The sequence below is a fragment of the Pelophylax lessonae genome, assembly GCF_965119305.1.
Source record: "Pelophylax lessonae genome assembly, chromosome: 1".
In the NCBI taxonomy this organism is placed as follows: domain Eukaryota; kingdom Metazoa; phylum Chordata; class Amphibia; order Anura; family Ranidae; genus Pelophylax; species Pelophylax lessonae.
In genome coordinates this window covers 860,238,754-860,257,603 of record NC_138768.1, presented here as the reverse complement: position 1 = coordinate 860,257,603, position 18,850 = coordinate 860,238,754, and the positions used below count along the sequence as shown (strand labels likewise).

General features: G+C 45.2%; 1 protein-coding gene across 1 annotated transcript in view; it reads left to right on the top strand.

Moving 5' to 3' along the window:
- Positions 1-17,193, top strand: part of ADAM33 (ADAM metallopeptidase domain 33) — a gene marked incomplete at both ends in the record, with an annotated part of 85,137 nt that extends 67,944 nt beyond the window's left edge. The window contains 7 exons of the mRNA XM_082250501.1: positions 1,299-1,370; positions 3,900-4,069; positions 7,613-7,697; positions 9,617-9,753; positions 13,905-14,010; positions 16,802-16,853; positions 17,072-17,193. Of these exons, the coding sequence (XP_082106627.1) occupies positions 1,299-1,370; positions 3,900-4,069; positions 7,613-7,697; positions 9,617-9,753; positions 13,905-14,010; positions 16,802-16,853; positions 17,072-17,193 (744 nt within the window). The remainder of the gene's footprint in view (positions 1-1,298; positions 1,371-3,899; positions 4,070-7,612; positions 7,698-9,616; positions 9,754-13,904; positions 14,011-16,801; positions 16,854-17,071) is intronic.
- Between the last annotated feature and the right edge of the window lie 1,657 nt (positions 17,194-18,850).

Below are 18,850 nucleotides of genomic sequence, written 5' to 3'. Positions count from 1 at the left end.
GGGCAATATCCCCCCGGAAAAGATCCCCCTGGACATAGGGTTAGGGTTAGAGGGGGGGATATTGTCTAGGGGGATATTGTCCAGGGAGGATATTGTCCGGGGGGATGTTGTCCAGGGGGGATATTGTCCGGGGGGATATTGTCCGGGGGGATAATGTCTGGGGGGATATTGTCCTAGAATCCAGGGCTGGCCCTCTGGTGTCACCTTGGTGGCCCTCATGACCATAAAATTAGACTGTGTGGATTTTATATGTTACCTAGTCTTAGTATCGGCAAACTTGGCGCAGCCAATACTACTTGGTAGCAGAAACCCCTGGGGCAGATGGTCTCGATATCACTATATATAAAGTCCCATAATTCCCCTCCTGTAGCACTCTACATAATGATAAATAAAATAAAAATCCATCCGGGAGAGTGGGAGAACCTCCTAATGACTCCAAGACTCAAGACCAATGATATTACCACCAGAGTTCCATAAATCATTTAGGTGGTTTAACTCTCCAACTTCCAAACACGTTTGTGAAGACTGGCCCTCTAAGGCCTAATTTAACTTTTAGTTTAAATTCCAGGTGTGTAAGGTCTTACAGTTCATTTTCTTAAAAAAAAAAAAAAAAAAAAACAGCCCCAGCTTGCTGTTATAAAAACGTGTCTGATGCCAGGCTGCTTAAGAGGGGACCCTTGTACTCTGTATGGAAGCAGTGGTCTCTCTGCATACACCCCTACTGAGTTAGACCTAGAGCTCTCCAATCAGCAGGACGTGTGAGCTTTTCTCATTGTAAAGCTCAGCAGGAGGAATGTGTCGGACCTCTACAGAGAGACCACGGGAGAGACCACACAGAGAGCAAGGGTCCTTCTCTGCAGCATGCTTACAGGGGACAGATTTTTCAATTGGAGTTCCTCTTTAAAGAGAGAGTTCAGCTGGGCTCTAATGAATGAAAATAAGGAATATTTGCCCATGTTGACAACAACAGGCTTGCAAGATGAGACAGGAGGGTATGGAACTGATGGGGTGTTCCTGGGACACCAGGTATCACCATTGAGCCCTCTGGAGATGTAGTGGACTCATGAAACACCAATGAAGGAGGGTACCCACCTGATGACCCTGAGGACATACCTACCACCTCCATCCTTGTCACCACACCAATCCCAACATCAAAAATAACAACTTACCATAGATATTGAAACATTAAGTCCTATTATCTCCACCACTTTTGATAAAATTCTAAATAAAATTACACAGCGTTCTTACACGTCTATAAGTTGACTGTATGAAGATCTTGTGTTCATCTCTTTCTGCAGTTCCAGCGTCATGGAGAGGATTTGGAGAAGACCAGACAGCATCTCATCTCTGTGGCCCATCACCTCAGCCAGGTAGAGTCCAGTACCCAGGTGGAGGTGGTACATGGCATCTTATCTCTGTCATTATCTGAGTGAATTTACTAAGACATGCACAGGGAAGGACAGCTCTGAACATGGGCATCACATGTCTGATGGTGCAAGTCTTTAGAGAAAAATTTGTGTCTCACAACTGGATCTGTAGTAGATGGGCGCCTCATCCCTCACGTGAATATACCGTACCTTGAATGTCCTCTGTTTATTCCTCCAGATTAGGGATTAGGTGGTTTTTGGTGGTGCAATGGCTTTAAATTTCTCCTAAGAGTTGTAATTTTTCCTTTTTAGTGTATTTTGATGTTACTTTTTTACAGAAAAAAAAGCATAAAAAAGTAACATTAAAAAAAAACAATTTGTTGACTTTTTGCATAACATGAGTAACATGATAAGGTTTTCATTCAGGAAATTTTACCCAAGCCGAAACTCTTGCAAAATTCAAGGATATGGTAAATATGTCAAATATATAACAAATTTTGTTATATTGTTATACAGTCAGGTCCATAAATATTGGGACATCGACACAATTCTAATCTTTTTGGCTCTATATACCACCACAATGGATTTGAAATGAAACAAACAAGATGTGCTTTAACTGCAGACTTTCAGCTTTAATTTGAGGGTATTTACACCCAAATCAGGTGAACGGTGTAGGAATTACAACAGTTTGTATATGTGCCTCCCACTTTTTAAGGGACCAAAAGTAATGGGTCAGATTAACAATCATAAATCTAACTTTCACTTTTTAATACTTGGTTGCAAATCCTTTGCAGTCAATTACAGCCTGAAGTCTGGAACGCATAGACATCACCAGACGCTGGGTTTCATCCTTGGTGATGCTCTGCCAGGCCTCTACTGCAACTGTCTTCAGCTCCTGCTTGTTCTTGGGGCATTTTCCCTTCAGTTTTGTCTTCAGCAAGTGAAATGCATGCTCAATCGGATTCAGGTCAGGTGATTGACTTGGCCATTGCATAACATTCCACTTCTTTCCCTTAAAAAAACTCTTTGTTTGCTTTCGCAGTATGCTTCGGGTCATTGTCCATCTGCACTGTGAAGCGCCGTCCAATGAGTTCTGAAGCATTTGGCTGAATATGAGCAGATAATATTGCCTGAAACACTTCAGAATTCATCCTGCTGCTTTTGTCAGCAGTCACATCATCAATAAATACAAGAGAACCAGTTCCATTGGCAGCCATACATGCCCACGCCATGACACTACCATCACCATGCTTCACTGATGAGGTAGTATGCCTTGGATCATGAGCAGTTCCTTTCCTTCTCCATACTCTTCTCTTCCCATCATTCTGGTACAAGTTGATCTTGGTCTCATCTGTCCATAGGATGTTGTACCAGAACTGTGAAGGCTTTTTTAGATGTTGTTTGGCAAACTCTAACCTGGCCTTCCTGTTTTTGAGGCTCACCAATGGTTTACATCTTGTGGTGAACCCTCTGCATTCACTCTGGTGAAGTCTTCTCTTGATCGTTGACTTTGACACACATACACCTACCTCCTGGAGAGTGTTCTTGATCTGGCCAACTGTTGTGAAGGGTGTTTTCTTCACCAGGGAAAGAATTCTTCGGTCATCCACCACAGTTGTTTTCCATGGTCTTCCGGGTCTTTTGGTGTTGCTGAGCTCACCGGTGCGTTCTTTCTTTTTAAAGATGTTCCAAACAGTTGATTTGGCCACACCTAATGTTTTTACTATCTCTCTGATGGGTTTGTTTTGTTTTTTTCAGCCTAATGATGGCTTGCTTCACTGATAGTGACAGCTCTTTGGATCTCATATTGAGAGTTGACAGCAACAGATTCCAAATGCAAATAGCACACTTGAAATGAAAGCTGGACCTTTTATCTGCTCCTTGTAAATGGCATAATGAGGGAATAACACACCCCTGGCCATGGAACAGCTGAGCAGCCAATTGTCCCATTACTTTTGGTCCCTTAAAAAGTGGGAGGCACATATACAAACTGTTGTAATTCCTACATCTTTTACCTGATTTGGATGTAAATACCCTCAAATTAAAGCTGAAAGTCTGCAGTTAAAGCACATTTTGTTTGTTTTATTTCAAATCCATTGTGGTGGTGTACAGTGCATTGCGAAAGTATTCGGCCCCCTTGAACTTTTCGACCTTTTGCCACATTTCAGGCTTCAAACATAAAGATATAAAACTGTAATTTTTTTTGAAGAATCAACAGCAAGTGGGACACAATCATGAAGTGGAACGAAATTTATTGGATATTTAACAACTTTGTGAAAAATTTGGCGTGCAAAATTATTCAGCCCCTTTACTTTCAGTGCAGCAAACTCTCTCTAGAAGTTCAGTGAGGATCTCTGAATGATCCAATGTTGACCTAAATGACTAATGATGATAAATAGACATTTCTTGATCCTAATTTGAATATTTTGGCGCAGGGTGGTTGAATTTATTGATTTTTCATTGGTGTAACCCTATTAGTTATTAAAATTCAAGGATAAACAATTTAGCTGAAGTCACTCCTCCCTGTTCTAGATATTTTCCAATATCGGCTTCCAGGTTTTTCTGGTCGGAGTGGAGATCTGGACGCAGGAAAATAGAGCTGTCATCTCGGAAACCGCGCACAGCACCCTTCAGCATTTCCTGCGGTGGCGAACGGAGGAACTTCTACCTCGCAAACATCACGATAACATTCAACTGATCAGGTAATAATCTGAAAAGACTTCTGGTGGGCTTCATTTGTCTCTGAGGTCCCACCAATGCTCTTCTCACAACCTTGTGCATGTAAGATATTTTACTGCAACATTTTTTTTAAAAGTCATGAATGTTAATATGGCCAGTCTAAAGCAAAACTGCACTTTATGTTCAGGAAAAATGCAAAGATTGGCGAAAGCAGAATTGCACATCGCTTGTCCCAGCATTTAGAGGGTGTCAAAAACACTTCCTAAGTTAGAAACAGAGCCTTGAGCAGAAAACTTCCTCTATGTATCTCTTTTAAACTTACTTTTCCACCTAATTATGTAACAGGAGAACTAATTTTGCTGACTCCGTGACTAAGCCCCTCTTACCCTTAATGAGAATGTCCTTATGGACCACTGTGAATATATGGAAGGAGCACCAAACCAAAAGATGAGAGTTCAAGTTCATTTATGGATGTTGTGGTATAAAAAAATTACTCTTCGGTAAAAAAGTGTAACCGGCTTCAGAAAGACACAAAGAAAAGACCCTTCTACCTAACAAAGGTAATGGTCTTTCAGGTAAAATTGATAGCAGGTAAATGTTAAAGCTTTCTGTTGAATTTTCAACATGGGACATTTATCTTATAGTATCATACCCCCTTCATCAACATTCCTGAATAGAACATGCAGCACCCCCTTACCCCTCAAGGCTGTTAGGTACCACTAAGGATTAGGGCTGACATTTCATCTCAGGGTTGGATTCTTGACTTGTAGAGAGGAGATGAACAGATGGGCGCCAGCAGGGCCGTCTTTATTCTTGATTGGACCCTGGGCAAAAATTTTCTTGGGCCCTCTTGAATCCACTTATCAACTATTTGGGGGCTCAAGGGGCAGCTGCTTTGGGCCCCACAACAATGACTAGACCCAGGGCAGCTGCCGCTTTTGCCCTGTGTTAAAGACAGCCCTGGGCGCCAGTCACTTTTCGATACTTATTTGAGTATATTTAAGTAAACAAAGTCTAAAGAGATAAGGTTAGCTCACGTGATTCTACAAAGAACAATACACAGACTCTGAAAAACCAACAGATACAGAAAAAGGACATTAAAGCCAGACTGGCTTTGGACATAAACCCACTGGATGGACCACCAGGCTTCCTGCAGTGTTCAAAGTTCCTCCCTGGTGCTCCAATCCAGATTCCAGCTTCACTACGCCTAGGCAGACCATCTGGAAAGGCAGTGCTAGCTTGTGGCAGACCATCTGGAAAGGCAGTGCTAGCTTGTGGCGGACCTTCTGCAAAGGCAGTGCTAGCTTGTGGCGGACCTTCTGCAAAGGCAGTGCTAGCTTGTGGCGGACCTTCTGGAAAGGCAGTGCTAGCTTGTGGCGGATCTTCTAGAAAGGCAGTGCTAGCTTGTGGCAGACCTTCTGGAAAGGCAGTGCTAGCTTGTGGCGGACCTTCTGGAAAGGCAGTGCTAGCTTGTGGCAGATCTTCTAGAAAGGCAGTGCTAGCTTGTGGCAGACCTTCTGGAAAGGCAGTGCTAGCTTGTGGCAGACCTTCTGGAAAGGCAGTGCTAGCTTGTGGCGGATCTTCTAGAAAGGCAGTGCTAGCTTGTGGCGGACCTTCTGGAAAGGCAGTGCTAGCTTGTGGCGGACCTTCTGGAAAGGCAGTGCTAGCTTGTGGCGGACCTTCTGGAAAGGCAGTGCTAGCTTGTGGCGGACCTTCTGGAAAGGCAGTGCTAGCTTGTGGCGGACCTTCTGGAAAGGCAGTGCTAGCTTGTGGCGGATCTTCTAGAAAGGCAGTGCTAGCTTGTGGCGGATCTTCTAGAAAGGCAGTGCTAGTTTGTGGCAGACCTTCTGGAAAGGCAGTGCTAGCTTGTGGCGGACCTTCTGGAAAGGCAGTGCTAGCTTGTGGCGGACCTTCTGGAAAGGCAGTGCTAGCTTGTGGCGGATCTTCTAGAAAGGCAGTGCTAGCTTGTGGCGGACCTTCTGGAAAGGCAGTGCTAGCTTGTGGCGGATCTTCTAGAAAGGCAGTGCTAGCTTGTGGCGGACCTTCTGGAAAGGCAGTGCTAGCTTGTGGCGGACCTTCTGGAAAGGCTGTGCTAGCTTGTGGCGGATCTTCTAGAAAGGCAGTGCTAGCTTGTGGCGGACCTTCTGGAAAGGCAGTGCTAGCTTGTGGCGGACCATCTGGAAAGGCAGTGCTAGCTTGTGGCAGACCATCTGGAAAGGCAGTGCTAGCTTGTGGCAGACCATTTGGAAAGGCAGTGCTAGCTTGTGGCAGACCATCTGGAAAGGCAGTGCTAGCTTGTGGCGGATCTTCTGGAAAGGCAGTGCTAGCTTGTGGCGGATCTTCTGGAAAGGCAGTGCTAGCTTGTATCCCCTAAGATCAGGCCTAGATTCTTCTCAAAGTCCATATTTCCAACCCAGACAGCAGGCTTGGGAGGTCAGGAACAACAGCCTACATGTTCTCCCCATACAGAGCCTGGGAGGCAAGAGTGCTTCCACAAGATTTCCCAAGAACAGCGCATAGACCGAAATCCCTACTTACAGCTGATACAAAACAGGACGTTAAAGCCATACTGGCACTTTTGACTGTAGGCAGTTGTAGGACATGAACCCCTCTGGACAAGCGACCAGACTCCCTGCAAAGTCCCGCCCTGGTTCTCCAATCCAGAATCCAGCTTCACACCTTCCAGGCAAGCCCTCCATAAAGGCAGTGCTAGCTTGTAGGCCCTTAAGCTCAGGCTTAGTTTCTTCTCAAAGCCCATATGTCCTGCCCAGGCAGCAGGCCTGGGAGGTCAGGAATAACAGCCGATATGTACTCCCATGCAGAGCCTGGAATGCAATACAGCTTCCATAAGGTTCCCTAAGAACAATGCAGAGACAGAAAAACCCACTTGCAGCCGATATAGAAAAAGGCCACCAAGCCAGACTGACACTTTGTATTCTCATGACTGTACACAGTTGCAGGACATTAACCCTCTGGCTGAGCCACCAGACCCCTGCGGTGTTTAAATATTCAAATATAGACTTGGTCTGAACCCAGTTTGCCCATACCCATGGAAAGCTGTCACATGATTGCATCCCCCTGGCCCAGTAAGCTGTGGACGAGGTAGGTAATCTCCCACCCACAGCCCATTGACCCAGCAATACAGCTAGCTTCTGAGTTCGGACCAAACTCAATTTGGACCAAACCCAAGCTCATCTTCGCTGCTTAGCCAATTGTAACAGAATATTGTAACCTATCAAATACCACTCACTGTCCTCTCTCAGCCTTCATGATACGTCCCAACAGTGACAATAAATTGATTCTAGGCTTGCTGTAATGTTGAGAGAGATATTCTACTGCTGGTAAGTGTTTTTTTTTTTTTTTACGTACTGGTGGAGCCGGTAAGACTATAAAGACAAGCAGGTATCCTGCTTCAGCGCAACTTGGGTTCTATACTTATTGCTTCAGTGTGACCTAGGAGTGGGTGATTGAGCTGCGGCCAGTGATAGCTATTTGAGTTGGTGTGGTGGTTTCACGTTAGGACAGATTGAATTCTGACCAGGGTCGTCTCTTCTCTTCTCTCACAGCGGAGCGCACTTCAGGAACCACGCCCTGGGAGAGGCGTTCCTAGGCAAGATGTGTACCAGGTCTCAGAGTGGAGGTATCATCAAGGTAAATAAAAACAAAATGTAATTCATCCTTCTAGATTTATTTACAGTCAGGTCCATAAATATTGGGACATCAACACAATTCTAATCTTTTTTGCTCTATACACCACCACAATGGATTTGAAATGAAACAAACAAGATGTGCTTTAACTGCAGACTTTCAGCTTTAATTTGAGGGTATTTACATCCAAATCAGGGGAAAGGTGTAGGAATTACAACAGTTTGTATATGTGCCTCCCACTTTTTAAGGGACCAAAAGTAATGGGACAGTTGGCTGCTCAGCTGTTCCATGGCCAGGTGTGTGTTATTCCCTTATTATCCCATTTACAAGGAGTAGTTAAAAGGTCCAGAGTTCATTTCAAGTGTGCTATTTGCATTTGGAATATGTTGCTGTCAACTCTCAATATGAGATCCAAAGAACTGTCACTATCAGTGAAGCAAGCCATCATTAGGCTGAAAAACCAAACCCAATCCATCAGAGAGATAGCAAAAACATTAGGTGTGGCCAAATCAACTGTTTGGAACATCATTAAAAATAAAGAACGCACCGGTGAGCTCAGCAAAAGACCCGGAAGACCACGGAAAACAACTGTGGTGGATGACTGAAGATTTCTTTCCCTGGTGAAGAAAACACCCTTCACAACAGTTGGCCAGATCAAGAACACTCTCCAGGAGGTAGGTGTATGTGTGACAAAGTCAACAATCAAGAGAAGACTTCACCAGAGTGAATACAGAGGGTTCACCACAAGATGTAAACCATTGGTGAGCCTCAAAAACAGAAACGCCAGATTAGAGTTTGCCAAACAACACCTAAAAAAGCCTTCACAGTTCTGGAACAACATCCTATGGACAGATGAGACCAAGATCAACTTCTACCAGAGTGATGGGAAGAGAAGAGTATGGAGAAGGAAAGGAACTGCTCATGATCCAAAGCATACCACCTCATCAGTGAAGCATGGTGGTGGTAGTGTCATGGCGTGGGCATGTACGGCTGCCAATGGAACTGGTTCTCTTGTATTTATTGATGATGTGACTGCTGACAAAAGCAGCAGGATGAATTCTGAAGTGTTTCGGGCAATATTATCTGCTCATATTCAGCCAAATGCTTCAGAACTCATTGGACGGCGTTCACAGTGCAGATGGACAATGACCCGAAGCATACTGCGAAAGCAGCCAAAGAGTTTTTTAAGGGAAAGAAGTGGAATGTTATGCAATGGCCAAGTAAATCACCTGACCTGAATCCGATTGAGCATGCATTTTACTTGCTGAAGACGAAACTGAAGGGAAAATGCCCCAAGAACAAGCAGAAACTGAAGACAGTTGCAGTAGAGGCCTGGCAGAGCATCACCAGGGATGAAACCCAGCGTCTGGTGATGTCTATGCGTTCCAGACTTCAGGCTGTAATTGACTGCAAAGGATTTGTATTAAAAAGTGAAAATTGGATTTATGATTGTTAATTTGTCCCATTACTTTTGGTCCCTTAAAAAGTGGGAGGCACATATACAAACTGTTGTAATTCCTACACCGTTCACCTGATTTGGATGTAAATACCCTCAAATTAAAGCTGAAAGTCTGCAGTTAAAGCACATCTTGTTTGTTTCATTTCAAATCCATTGTGGTGGTATATAGAGCCAAAAAGATTGGAATTGTGTCGATGTCCCAATATTTATGGACCTGACTGTATATATTAATAACAATAGCCAAATTTGTTTTTTCTTCTACTAAGCTTGGGTGGCAGTATTTCGAGGCTATATCCACCTTTCTGACCATGGTTCCTGTTACATCCATTATATTTAGGGTTTAATTTGAAACAAGGTTATAAAACAGGTTCCTCCAGGGAACCACTAAGCATCAAGTGTTTAGGAGCTCTTGAAGTACATGGTGAAGTGTCGGTTCTCTCATATAGTGCTTGTTGTTCCACAGGACACGGGACTCAGCGCCAGAGAAATCGCCAAGTATGTGGCTCATGAGATGGGCCACAATCTTGGAATGAGCCACGATACGGAGAACTGCTACTGCCCCGCCGCCAAAGGGAAATGCCTACTCTCCCGACGCACTGGGTAAGCCTCCTAGGGGTAGTGGTGGGAAGTGTCCAGGCTGCAGCCTAGGCTTGGCATGTTGACTTTTAGGCATTGAGAACAGAGCAGGAACTTATGGGAAATTTTTCTAACAAGGTCTCAGGCAAAAACAAAAAAATAATGGTGAATTAGGACAAGGTTTTTATTGCTTTGAGTGCCTCACCTCCATTACTTCTCATGGCGTCACAGGGACGGAAAGTGAGGCAAAATCTCTTATAAGGCATCATAGACAATATAGGGGAAATGACCACATTGGGGTTAATTCACTAAGAGTTAAATAATAGCAAATAAAATACGGTAAAATACCCCATGTGGTAAATCAGTTGTGAATGTTCAATTCACTAAGAATTTACCGTTAAAAACCGAATGCAATATTCGTTCGATATAGCAGTAATTACCGCATTATTTAAAGCAGTCACTTACCGCATTGAGCTGCCTGCTAAGGAGCGGACCGGGATTTGTCGAAAAACTGCCTGGGGGTTGGGGGACCTGGGAAGCCGGCCGCCATGTCTTTAACAACCGATGACTCATTAGCTGTCAGCGGGTTCCCCTGCACAAAAAAGCCGACAATTAAAAAGTCTGGAAAAAAAACAGCCCCCCTCCCTGCCCCCCGTCCATACTAGGCCCTTCGGGTCTGAATTTTAAGGGGAACCCCGACATCAATTTCTTTTTTTTTTAAATGGCGTGGGTTCCCCCCCCTGGAATCAATACCAGACCCTATCGAGCCCCCCACCCGAATCATACCAGGCCACATGCCCTCAACATAGAGGGGTGCGGGCGGGGGGCTTATTGGAATCTGGAAGCCCTCCTTTCACTAGGGGGCCCCCAGATCCCAGGCCCCTCCTATGTGACTGAGTATTAGGTACTTAGTCCCCCTACCCATTCACCAAATAAATGTCAAAAAGTAAGAAAACACAGAGACAGTGTTTGACAAATCCTTTATTTATTTATTTATTTCAGGTACTTATATAGCGCTGTCAATTTAAGCAGCGCTTTTACATATACATTGCACATTCACATCAGTCCCTGCCCTCAAGGAGTGTACAATCTAAGGTCCCTAACATTCATACATAAATAGTAGGGTCAATTTTTTATACAGGATCCAATTAACCTACCAGCATGTCTTTGGAGTGTGGGAGGAAACCGGAGTACCCGGAGGAAACCCACGCAGGCACAGGGAGAACATGCAAACTCCAGACAGGTAGTGTCATGGTTGGGATTCGAACCAGCGACCCTCTTGCTGCTAGGTGATAGTGCTAACCACTACACCACTGTGCCGCCCCATTATTAAAAAATTAAATTAATAAAAGTGACCCCCCATGTAAATTTATCATTAATCACGCCACCCGCTAACCCGCTGGAACCCCAAAAAAATAAAGAGATCTGCTCCGGAGGACAGCTGGCCGCCGAATGCCTCCTTCACCGTTTGACTGTTCTTATATATAGGTAAGAGCGGAGCCACCTGATGACGTCACCTGGTAGCACCGCCCCCCCTATGAAGTCACGGACCGGTGCATGCTGGATCAGTGACGTCACAAGGGGGTGGTGCCACTGGGTGATGTCACCAGATGGCCCTGCCCTTACCTATATAAGAACTGTCAAACAGTGAAGGAGGCATTCGGCAGCCATATGTCCTCGGATGCAGAGCTTTGTTTTTTGGGGGGTTTTGTTCGGATTCTGGTGGTGCATGGGTGCCATGATTGACGATCGATTTCCATTGGGGGACACTGTTTTTTTATTTATTTAATAAAGGAATTGTCAAAAACTGCATCTGGGTTTTTCTTACTTTTTGACACTTTTTTGGTGAATGGGTAGGGGTATAATGTACTCCATACTCATTCACATAGGGAGGAGGCGGGATTTGGGGGCCCCCTTGTTAAAGGGGGTTACCAGATTCTGATAAGCCCCCCACCCGCAGACTCCCACAACCATGGTTGTGGGGATGAGGCCCTTATCCCCATCCACATGGGGACAAGGTGCTTTGAGTTGGGGGACATAATACGGTTCCCCATTTACACATTTGATCTGCAGAGAATGTAGCCTGAGAATATTTGGTTTTGCCCCATTCGCACAGAATTAATTTACATGCAGAATTACAGATCCAAGGGGTGGGGGGGTTGGTTACAGTATAAAAAAAAATAATGAAACAAATGCCCTGAGTTCTGCTCCAAGATTTTTGGAAAGTATGAGTATTGGGACCCATCCTTTCTGTATAATGCAGGCTTGCTGGTGTGCATTTTCTAGGGGTGGTGCAATGCTCAGTGTTTTATGACACCTAATTTAGGTCTATGCAAAACAGAGCGCTGTGGTGCATTGAAATGCATTTTTGTGTGTTGTAGTGTGCAAAAATGCTAACATGCTGTATTTTTGATGTAATAGACAGGGAACATAGAAAGCAGTTGTTTTCTGTGCCCTTGCTTATACCTGCATTGATCAATGCTGATTATCATAGTTCAACACACCCTAACCCTGCTGGCTAGATCACACTGGGTGTGTTGAGCTACAATGACATTTTTGGGGATACTCGGGGTGTTTATAGTGAAATCTGTTTTAGTGAAATTTGTTTTTTGGTGCCAAAAGCCATATTTCATGCTAATGTTAGAGGCAAATTTGGTGTAAATGCAGCAAACTGTGGACACAGTGCCACCCAGTGGACATTTATATGTACAACATGTACTTATAGTAACATTTGTCTTCATTCAGTTAAACAAACAGAATGATGAGATATAACATAACTGCCAACATTTGAAACAAAATTCCAGGGACACTTTGCAGCACAGCTATCAATTACTTACCACACCCACTTCCCCGAAGCTCCTCCCACTCCACATAATTAATCTCCACCTACTTATCATCAGATTATAGGGTCTACTCAATAAAGAGAGAATGACAGGAAATTGAAAAGGGAATTTTAAACTTGAGGCCAAAGTAGCAGAGTTGGAAAAATTCTCCCATTCAGCTGCACTACTTCTGCCGAAAGTTTAAAATTCTCATCACAATTCCCTGCAATTCAAAAGTGTGAAATTGCTCATGTGTGACCATACAAAAAATGGAATATGTAAATATAAATAAAGTGCAAGGTGTAAATAAGTACATTAAGTAAGTAAGTAAGTGCAAAGTGTAAATAAGTACATTGCCGGGACAATGTAAATGGCCCGGGACAGGCTCCTATTTGCCGGGACTGTCCCGGCAAAAACGGGACAGTTGGCAAGTATGATATAAGGGGAGATTTACTAAAACTGGTGCACACAGAGTCTGGTGCAGCTGTGCATAGTAACCATGTGGACGTTACCTAGGGTAGTCTTCAATACTATCTGACTAGGAACGCCCAGACTGAACTCATCCATCAAGGCATTTTCATATTTGCTTTGCTCCTCCCAAGAGCCAGCCCACTGTGTGCATCAGAGCTGAGGGCTCTTTGAGGAGTACTGAGGCAGGGTGCTATGTACAGCACTCTGCTGGCCCCACCCACCAGCCATGATCTGCCTGTATTGCTTAGAGAAGTAAAGAGATCGGGATATAGCTATGATTAAGCACTGTGAGTAGGGTGAAACGCGTCAGCTGTCTTTGATCCGTACCTCTCTATGCTGTGGTATTTTATCCTCTTTTCAATAAATATTTGCATTGGAGTGCGGCTGTCCAGACACACTTTTTGTTCTATATGGCTTGCACATTGAGCCTGCACCTGTGCTGTTACCAGCGGCGGCCCGTTCATTGGGGGCGCAGGGGCGCCGCCCCCCCTATCCATGCATCCGGCCTCCTAATCTACATGCAGGGCGCCAGACGCATGGATTCCAATAGGGTTTTTTTTTTTTTTTAAGCACGTGATTAGAGCCAGAGGCTCTAATAGGCTTAAAAAAAGGGTGGGCTTGGGGCGCAGAGCACTGTGCCCTGAGCCCACCCAGTTGTATGACAATAGTGACGCCCACCCCCCCTCAAATTTTTATTCACCAGCCGCCACTGGCTGTTACTGTGAGGATTTTTGAAGGCATTTCCACCTGGAGCGGTGTGCGGTTTCTAAAGAGATCTGGTGATGATGTCACTGGGCCTTTAAAAAAAGATATATAATGAAAATGATATCCTTTTATGCGTATCAAAGCACCCCAAGTAACCACATATTGTCTGCTCTACAGATACAACATGAACGACATGTTTAGTGACTGCAGCCATCGTTTCCTTCACCGTTTTCTGGAAGAGAAAGACGTCACCTGTCTGAAGGATCGGCCGCAGACCTACATAGTGAGTACAGAAGCAAGAGCTCCTTCCGCAACTGCCAAAATAATGACATAATAGACATACGATACTTTGGATAGAACAACCGATGAGAACAATGTTTGATTTGACCATCCAGCTGGAAAGCAATTACAAATACACTTTGAAAAAGCACCTATTGAAAAGCCATAAGGTTGAATTCCCTTTTTACAAGGCAGGCCTGTATGTGTTTAAAGCACCATGGTGCCTTTGCCAAACCAGGGCATGCCCAGAGCTGGAACACCTACCATGATGATTCCAAATTCAGGGACAAAACTGTCCACAGCAGGTAGGGACAGGGCTGGGGGCAGAGAAGGACTGGACCAGGGGACATTTGCTCCCTGGGCCAGTACTGATAATATGTGTTGGAATAGTGCCCATGAGTGGGGATACTCCACCATTCAGACCCTAATTAGAGCAGGACAGATAAATGCTGGGCAATATAAAGCTACCAGCTCCCTGATCTGACCTTTTGCAGAGGGAAGTCTTTTAGCACTAACTCTGTAGTTGTGGGATGTCATGTGACTGAAAGCCCAGAATTGCAAATGAAGATGTTGTTGTAAGATGTGTGCTAGCAAGATTGAAGGTTTTGTGCAGTGCCGCATGTATACAATAATGGAGCAACCGCTCCAGGATGGATACTGCTGCGACAGATGTGAGCGGGTTGCCCTTCTGGAAGCTCACATTAGAGATCTAGAGGAGCAAATTGCAACACTGGGCAGAACTGACAACCTTGAAAGGGGTCCTCTGCTCGCTGAGCAGGTGGCTAGTGGGGTTATTGGGGAGGGTGGAGGGGTAAATCAGGTTTATCAGGTAGGAAGATAGGTTAATACAGTCAGAGGGAGTGGTAGGGGCTCACAGAAAAGGAAGGCCAGCCCTTGGTTTGAGCACCCTAACAGATTTGTCACATTGGCTGAAGATGTGGGGGTGGCAAGCTCAGAGGTGCCAGCCCTAGATGTCACTGCTGTCCCTAACAGCCGGGAGAGCAGCCAGTAGTGGTGGTGAGGGTAGTGCAGGTAGGCCTAGACAACTGGTGGTAATTGGGGATTCTATAATCAGGAGGACTGATAGAATAATTTGTCCCCAGGATCACCTCAACCAAATGTTTTTTTCTGTCTCCCTGGTTCCAGGGTTCGGCATGTGGTGGATCGGATTGATAAAGTACTGAGAGAGGCTTGGCATGACCCAGCTGTCTTGGTCCACATTGGAACCAATGACAGAATATATGGAAGGTGGGGGCTCCTTAAGAACCAATTTAATAAACGAGGCTGCAAGTTGAAGGGAAGGACCTCCCAGGTGATATTCTCTGAAATATTGCCTGTGCCATGCGCAACACAGAAAAGACAGGGGGAGAGCTGAATGCATGGATAAAGACCTGGTGTAAGAAGGAAGGATTTGGGTTCTTAGAGCACTGGGCTCACTTTTCATTGGGGTGCAACCTATATGCTAAAGATGGTTTGCACCTAAATGGAAGGGGGCAGTGGCGGCTGGTGCATTGGGGGCGCAGGGGCGCCGCTCCCCTATCCATGCGTCCGGCCCCCTAATCTACATGCAGGGCGCCGGATGCATGGAGTTCAATTGTTTTTTTTTTGTTTTTTTTAATCACCTGATTAGAGGCGGAGGCTCTAATAGGCTTCAGAAAAGGGTGGACCCTGGGCGCAGAGCAGTGCCCACCCATTGTGTTACAATAGCGAATGAAAATTTGATATTGTCACACGGATCCGAAAGGCAAACGCATGCCATTGGCCGAGGAGGAGGCGGGAGGACTCGAGGAGACGCAGGGAACTGAGGAGAAGCCGCCGCTGCAGATAAGTCTCTCTGCATTGAAGAGGGGCACGCTGGTCACTCTGCATTGAAAGGGGGCACGATTATCTCTCTGCATTGAAGGGCGGCACAGCATGCTGGTCACTCTGCATTGAATGGGGGCACGCTGGTCTCTCTGCATTGAAGGGGGCACGCTGGTCATTCTGCATTGAAAGGGGGCATGCTGGTCTCTCTGCATTGAAAGGGGGCACGCTGGTCATTCGGCATTGAAAGGGGGCACGCTGGTCTCTCTGCATTGAAAGGGGGCACGCTGGTCTCTCTGCATTGAAAGGGGGCACGCTGGTCACTCTGCATTGAAAAGGGGCACGCTGGTCTCTCTGCATTGAAAGGGGGCACGCTGGTCACTCTGCATTAAAAGGGGGCACGGCATGCTGTTTATTCTGCATTGAAAGGGGGCACGCTGGTCACTCTGCATTGAAAGGGGGCACGGCACTCTGTGGTCATTCTGCATTGAAAGGGGGCATGACACTCTGTGGTCATTCTGCATTGAAAGGGGGCACGCTGGTCTCTCTGCATTGAAAGGGAGCACGCTGGTCATTCTGCATTGAAAGGGGGCACGCTGGTCATTCTGCATTGAAAGGGGGCACGCTGGTCTCTCTGCATTAAGTTAGGCCATGTGATGCCTAAACATTCAATTGGAAAGGTTAGTTGGTTGTGTTTTCCCCCTTAAGCTAAAGGTTCTTAGTCCTCCATGGTCAATGGTAAGTTTTCTGGTTAAGCTAGGCCAGTGATGCCTAAACATTCAACTGGAAGGGTTGATTGGTTGTGTTTTCCTCTTGGGCCAAAGGTTCCCAGTCCTCCCAGATCAATGGTAGGTGTTCTGGTTAAGCAGGCCGTGTGATGCCTAACATTCGCTTAATTGACTTTGCTAATTGTACAAGTTTAAGATTAACAAGTGTGGTAGGTCTTTGTTTGGTGATAAAGCTTTAATCAATTTGGATGTTGTGTTTTCTAGGATGACCCAATGTTTCACACACATTCTACTGGCTACAGTCCATTAGAGGCCGGTAAGTCTCCTGTGATAGTCTTATTATTAGTATACAAGATTTATATAGCCCCAACAGTTTACGCAGCGCTTTACAACATGAGGGCAGACAGTAAAATTACAATCCAATTTAATACAGTAGGAATCAGACGGCCCTCCTCGCTAGAGCTTACAATCGAATCTTCTAAAACCTTCTTCCGGTTTATGTTTAACTCATAGACTAATGTCTTTGTATTCCAGTTGGGATGGTCTCTGTAGTTCTCTGTCCGGTGGTCTTCCTCATGCTGCTGGTCATCCTTTGTAACACGAAGCTCTTCCCCAGAAGAAAAGTGAAAATAGTAAGAACAACCTTTCCATCATGAGTGGAAGAGAACCATGCCTTGGTTTTTATCCGAATCTGAAGGGGTTTGTATTTGGATATAATTTATTCTCTCGCTTCAGCCATTTAATACCTCAGAAGTTCTTGTCTCAGGAACCTGGCTGGTAAATTTTTGGTTGGAGTAAAAAGCCATTCATGGACATCGGATCATGTACCTGTACAAAATGGAGGAGCAGCAGTCTACAGTCGTAACCAGAAGACTTTACAATCCTGGATTTTGGTCATTACCAAGTCGTTACAGAGACTTTTTCTTGTTGTCTTGTGATCTTGTAGGGTTGCCAATATACCTAATTGGGTTGTGGTTTGGCGGGTTATCAGCTCTCAGCTTTAGAACAAATGAACCTATATGAAATCTCAAAAACCCAGAATGGATCCCTGCACAAGCTTCATGACTGACATTTGTCAATACTTGGGGACTGTAGGTTGAAGAGAATGGAGGAATGGTGTAACACACTCCTGAAAGTGATCTGTACCCATACTAAAGGACAGTTGGCAACCCTTTAATTGAGGAGTCAAGTGGTAGACCAGTCCTTTAAGTTGAGTTTAGTTATGAAGAAGATCCAGCTTTCTGTGATTTCATGTGATACAATACTGTGACAATTAATTCTTCTACCTCAAATACTATAATGGCTAATGTAATGCTAATGGTGATTTTTGAACCCTAGCAGTCCTAAATGTTTTTTAATATACAACAACATGTCCCTGTCCCTTAGCCCCCGTTCACACTAAGGCGACCTGTGAGGCGACCTGGTCGCCTCACAGGTCGCCGTAGGTGGCCTTCCATAGGGAAGCTGCGGACCCGTTCTAATAGGAGCGACACAAGTCGCTCCGACTTAGAAAAAGGGTCCAGAGCTTCTTTGGGGCGACCCGGAGGCGACCGCCATAGACTTCAATGTTATGAAGTCCGTGGCGGCCGCTCCGAGGTCGCGGCGTGCTGCTCGCACCGTGACCTCGGAGGTCGGGGTGCGAAGTAGCGTCGCGTGTATGTGAACGGGGGCTTATACCAAATTCAAAACAATTATTCCTGATGTATTTGTGGGATTATTCCGCTGCCAAGAGTTCAAAATTAATTTACTTACATTAGCCAAATATCTACACATAAGCTGCTACAGAACACAAGCTTGGAGCGAAATACAAGTACATGATGTCTGTATATTAATAGAAAAATGGTGAATGGCGCTGCCTATAAATAATAGGGGTAATAGTATGACCGGATGGTCGTATTTTTGACTCTAACACCACAATAAATATATTGAATATAATAAATACATATAAAAAAATCAACATTTTTAAAAGGTGCAATGGAGTGATGGTAAGTGGTGTGAGCAATAATAAATAGTATTATAAAACAATCAAAAAACAAATTGAAAAGGATTGAAAGAGGTGCATGGAAGCCAGCCAGCCCCCAGTCTGATGTACTCACCCTTCAGTCTGCCACCAACCAAGTAGACCTGTACAGTGCTTTAAGTGGCCCAAAAGAGGTGCCGGTACTCTATTATAGCCTATAAATTTTGTCGCCCCCCCCCCCACCCCACATCAGGGTCCCCACAGAGCACCCCCCCTGGCCTGGGCTGGGACTCCCGAACAGGGGGACTCACTGGTGCTGACTGGTCTGGCTCTGGAGTGGGAAATATTCTTGG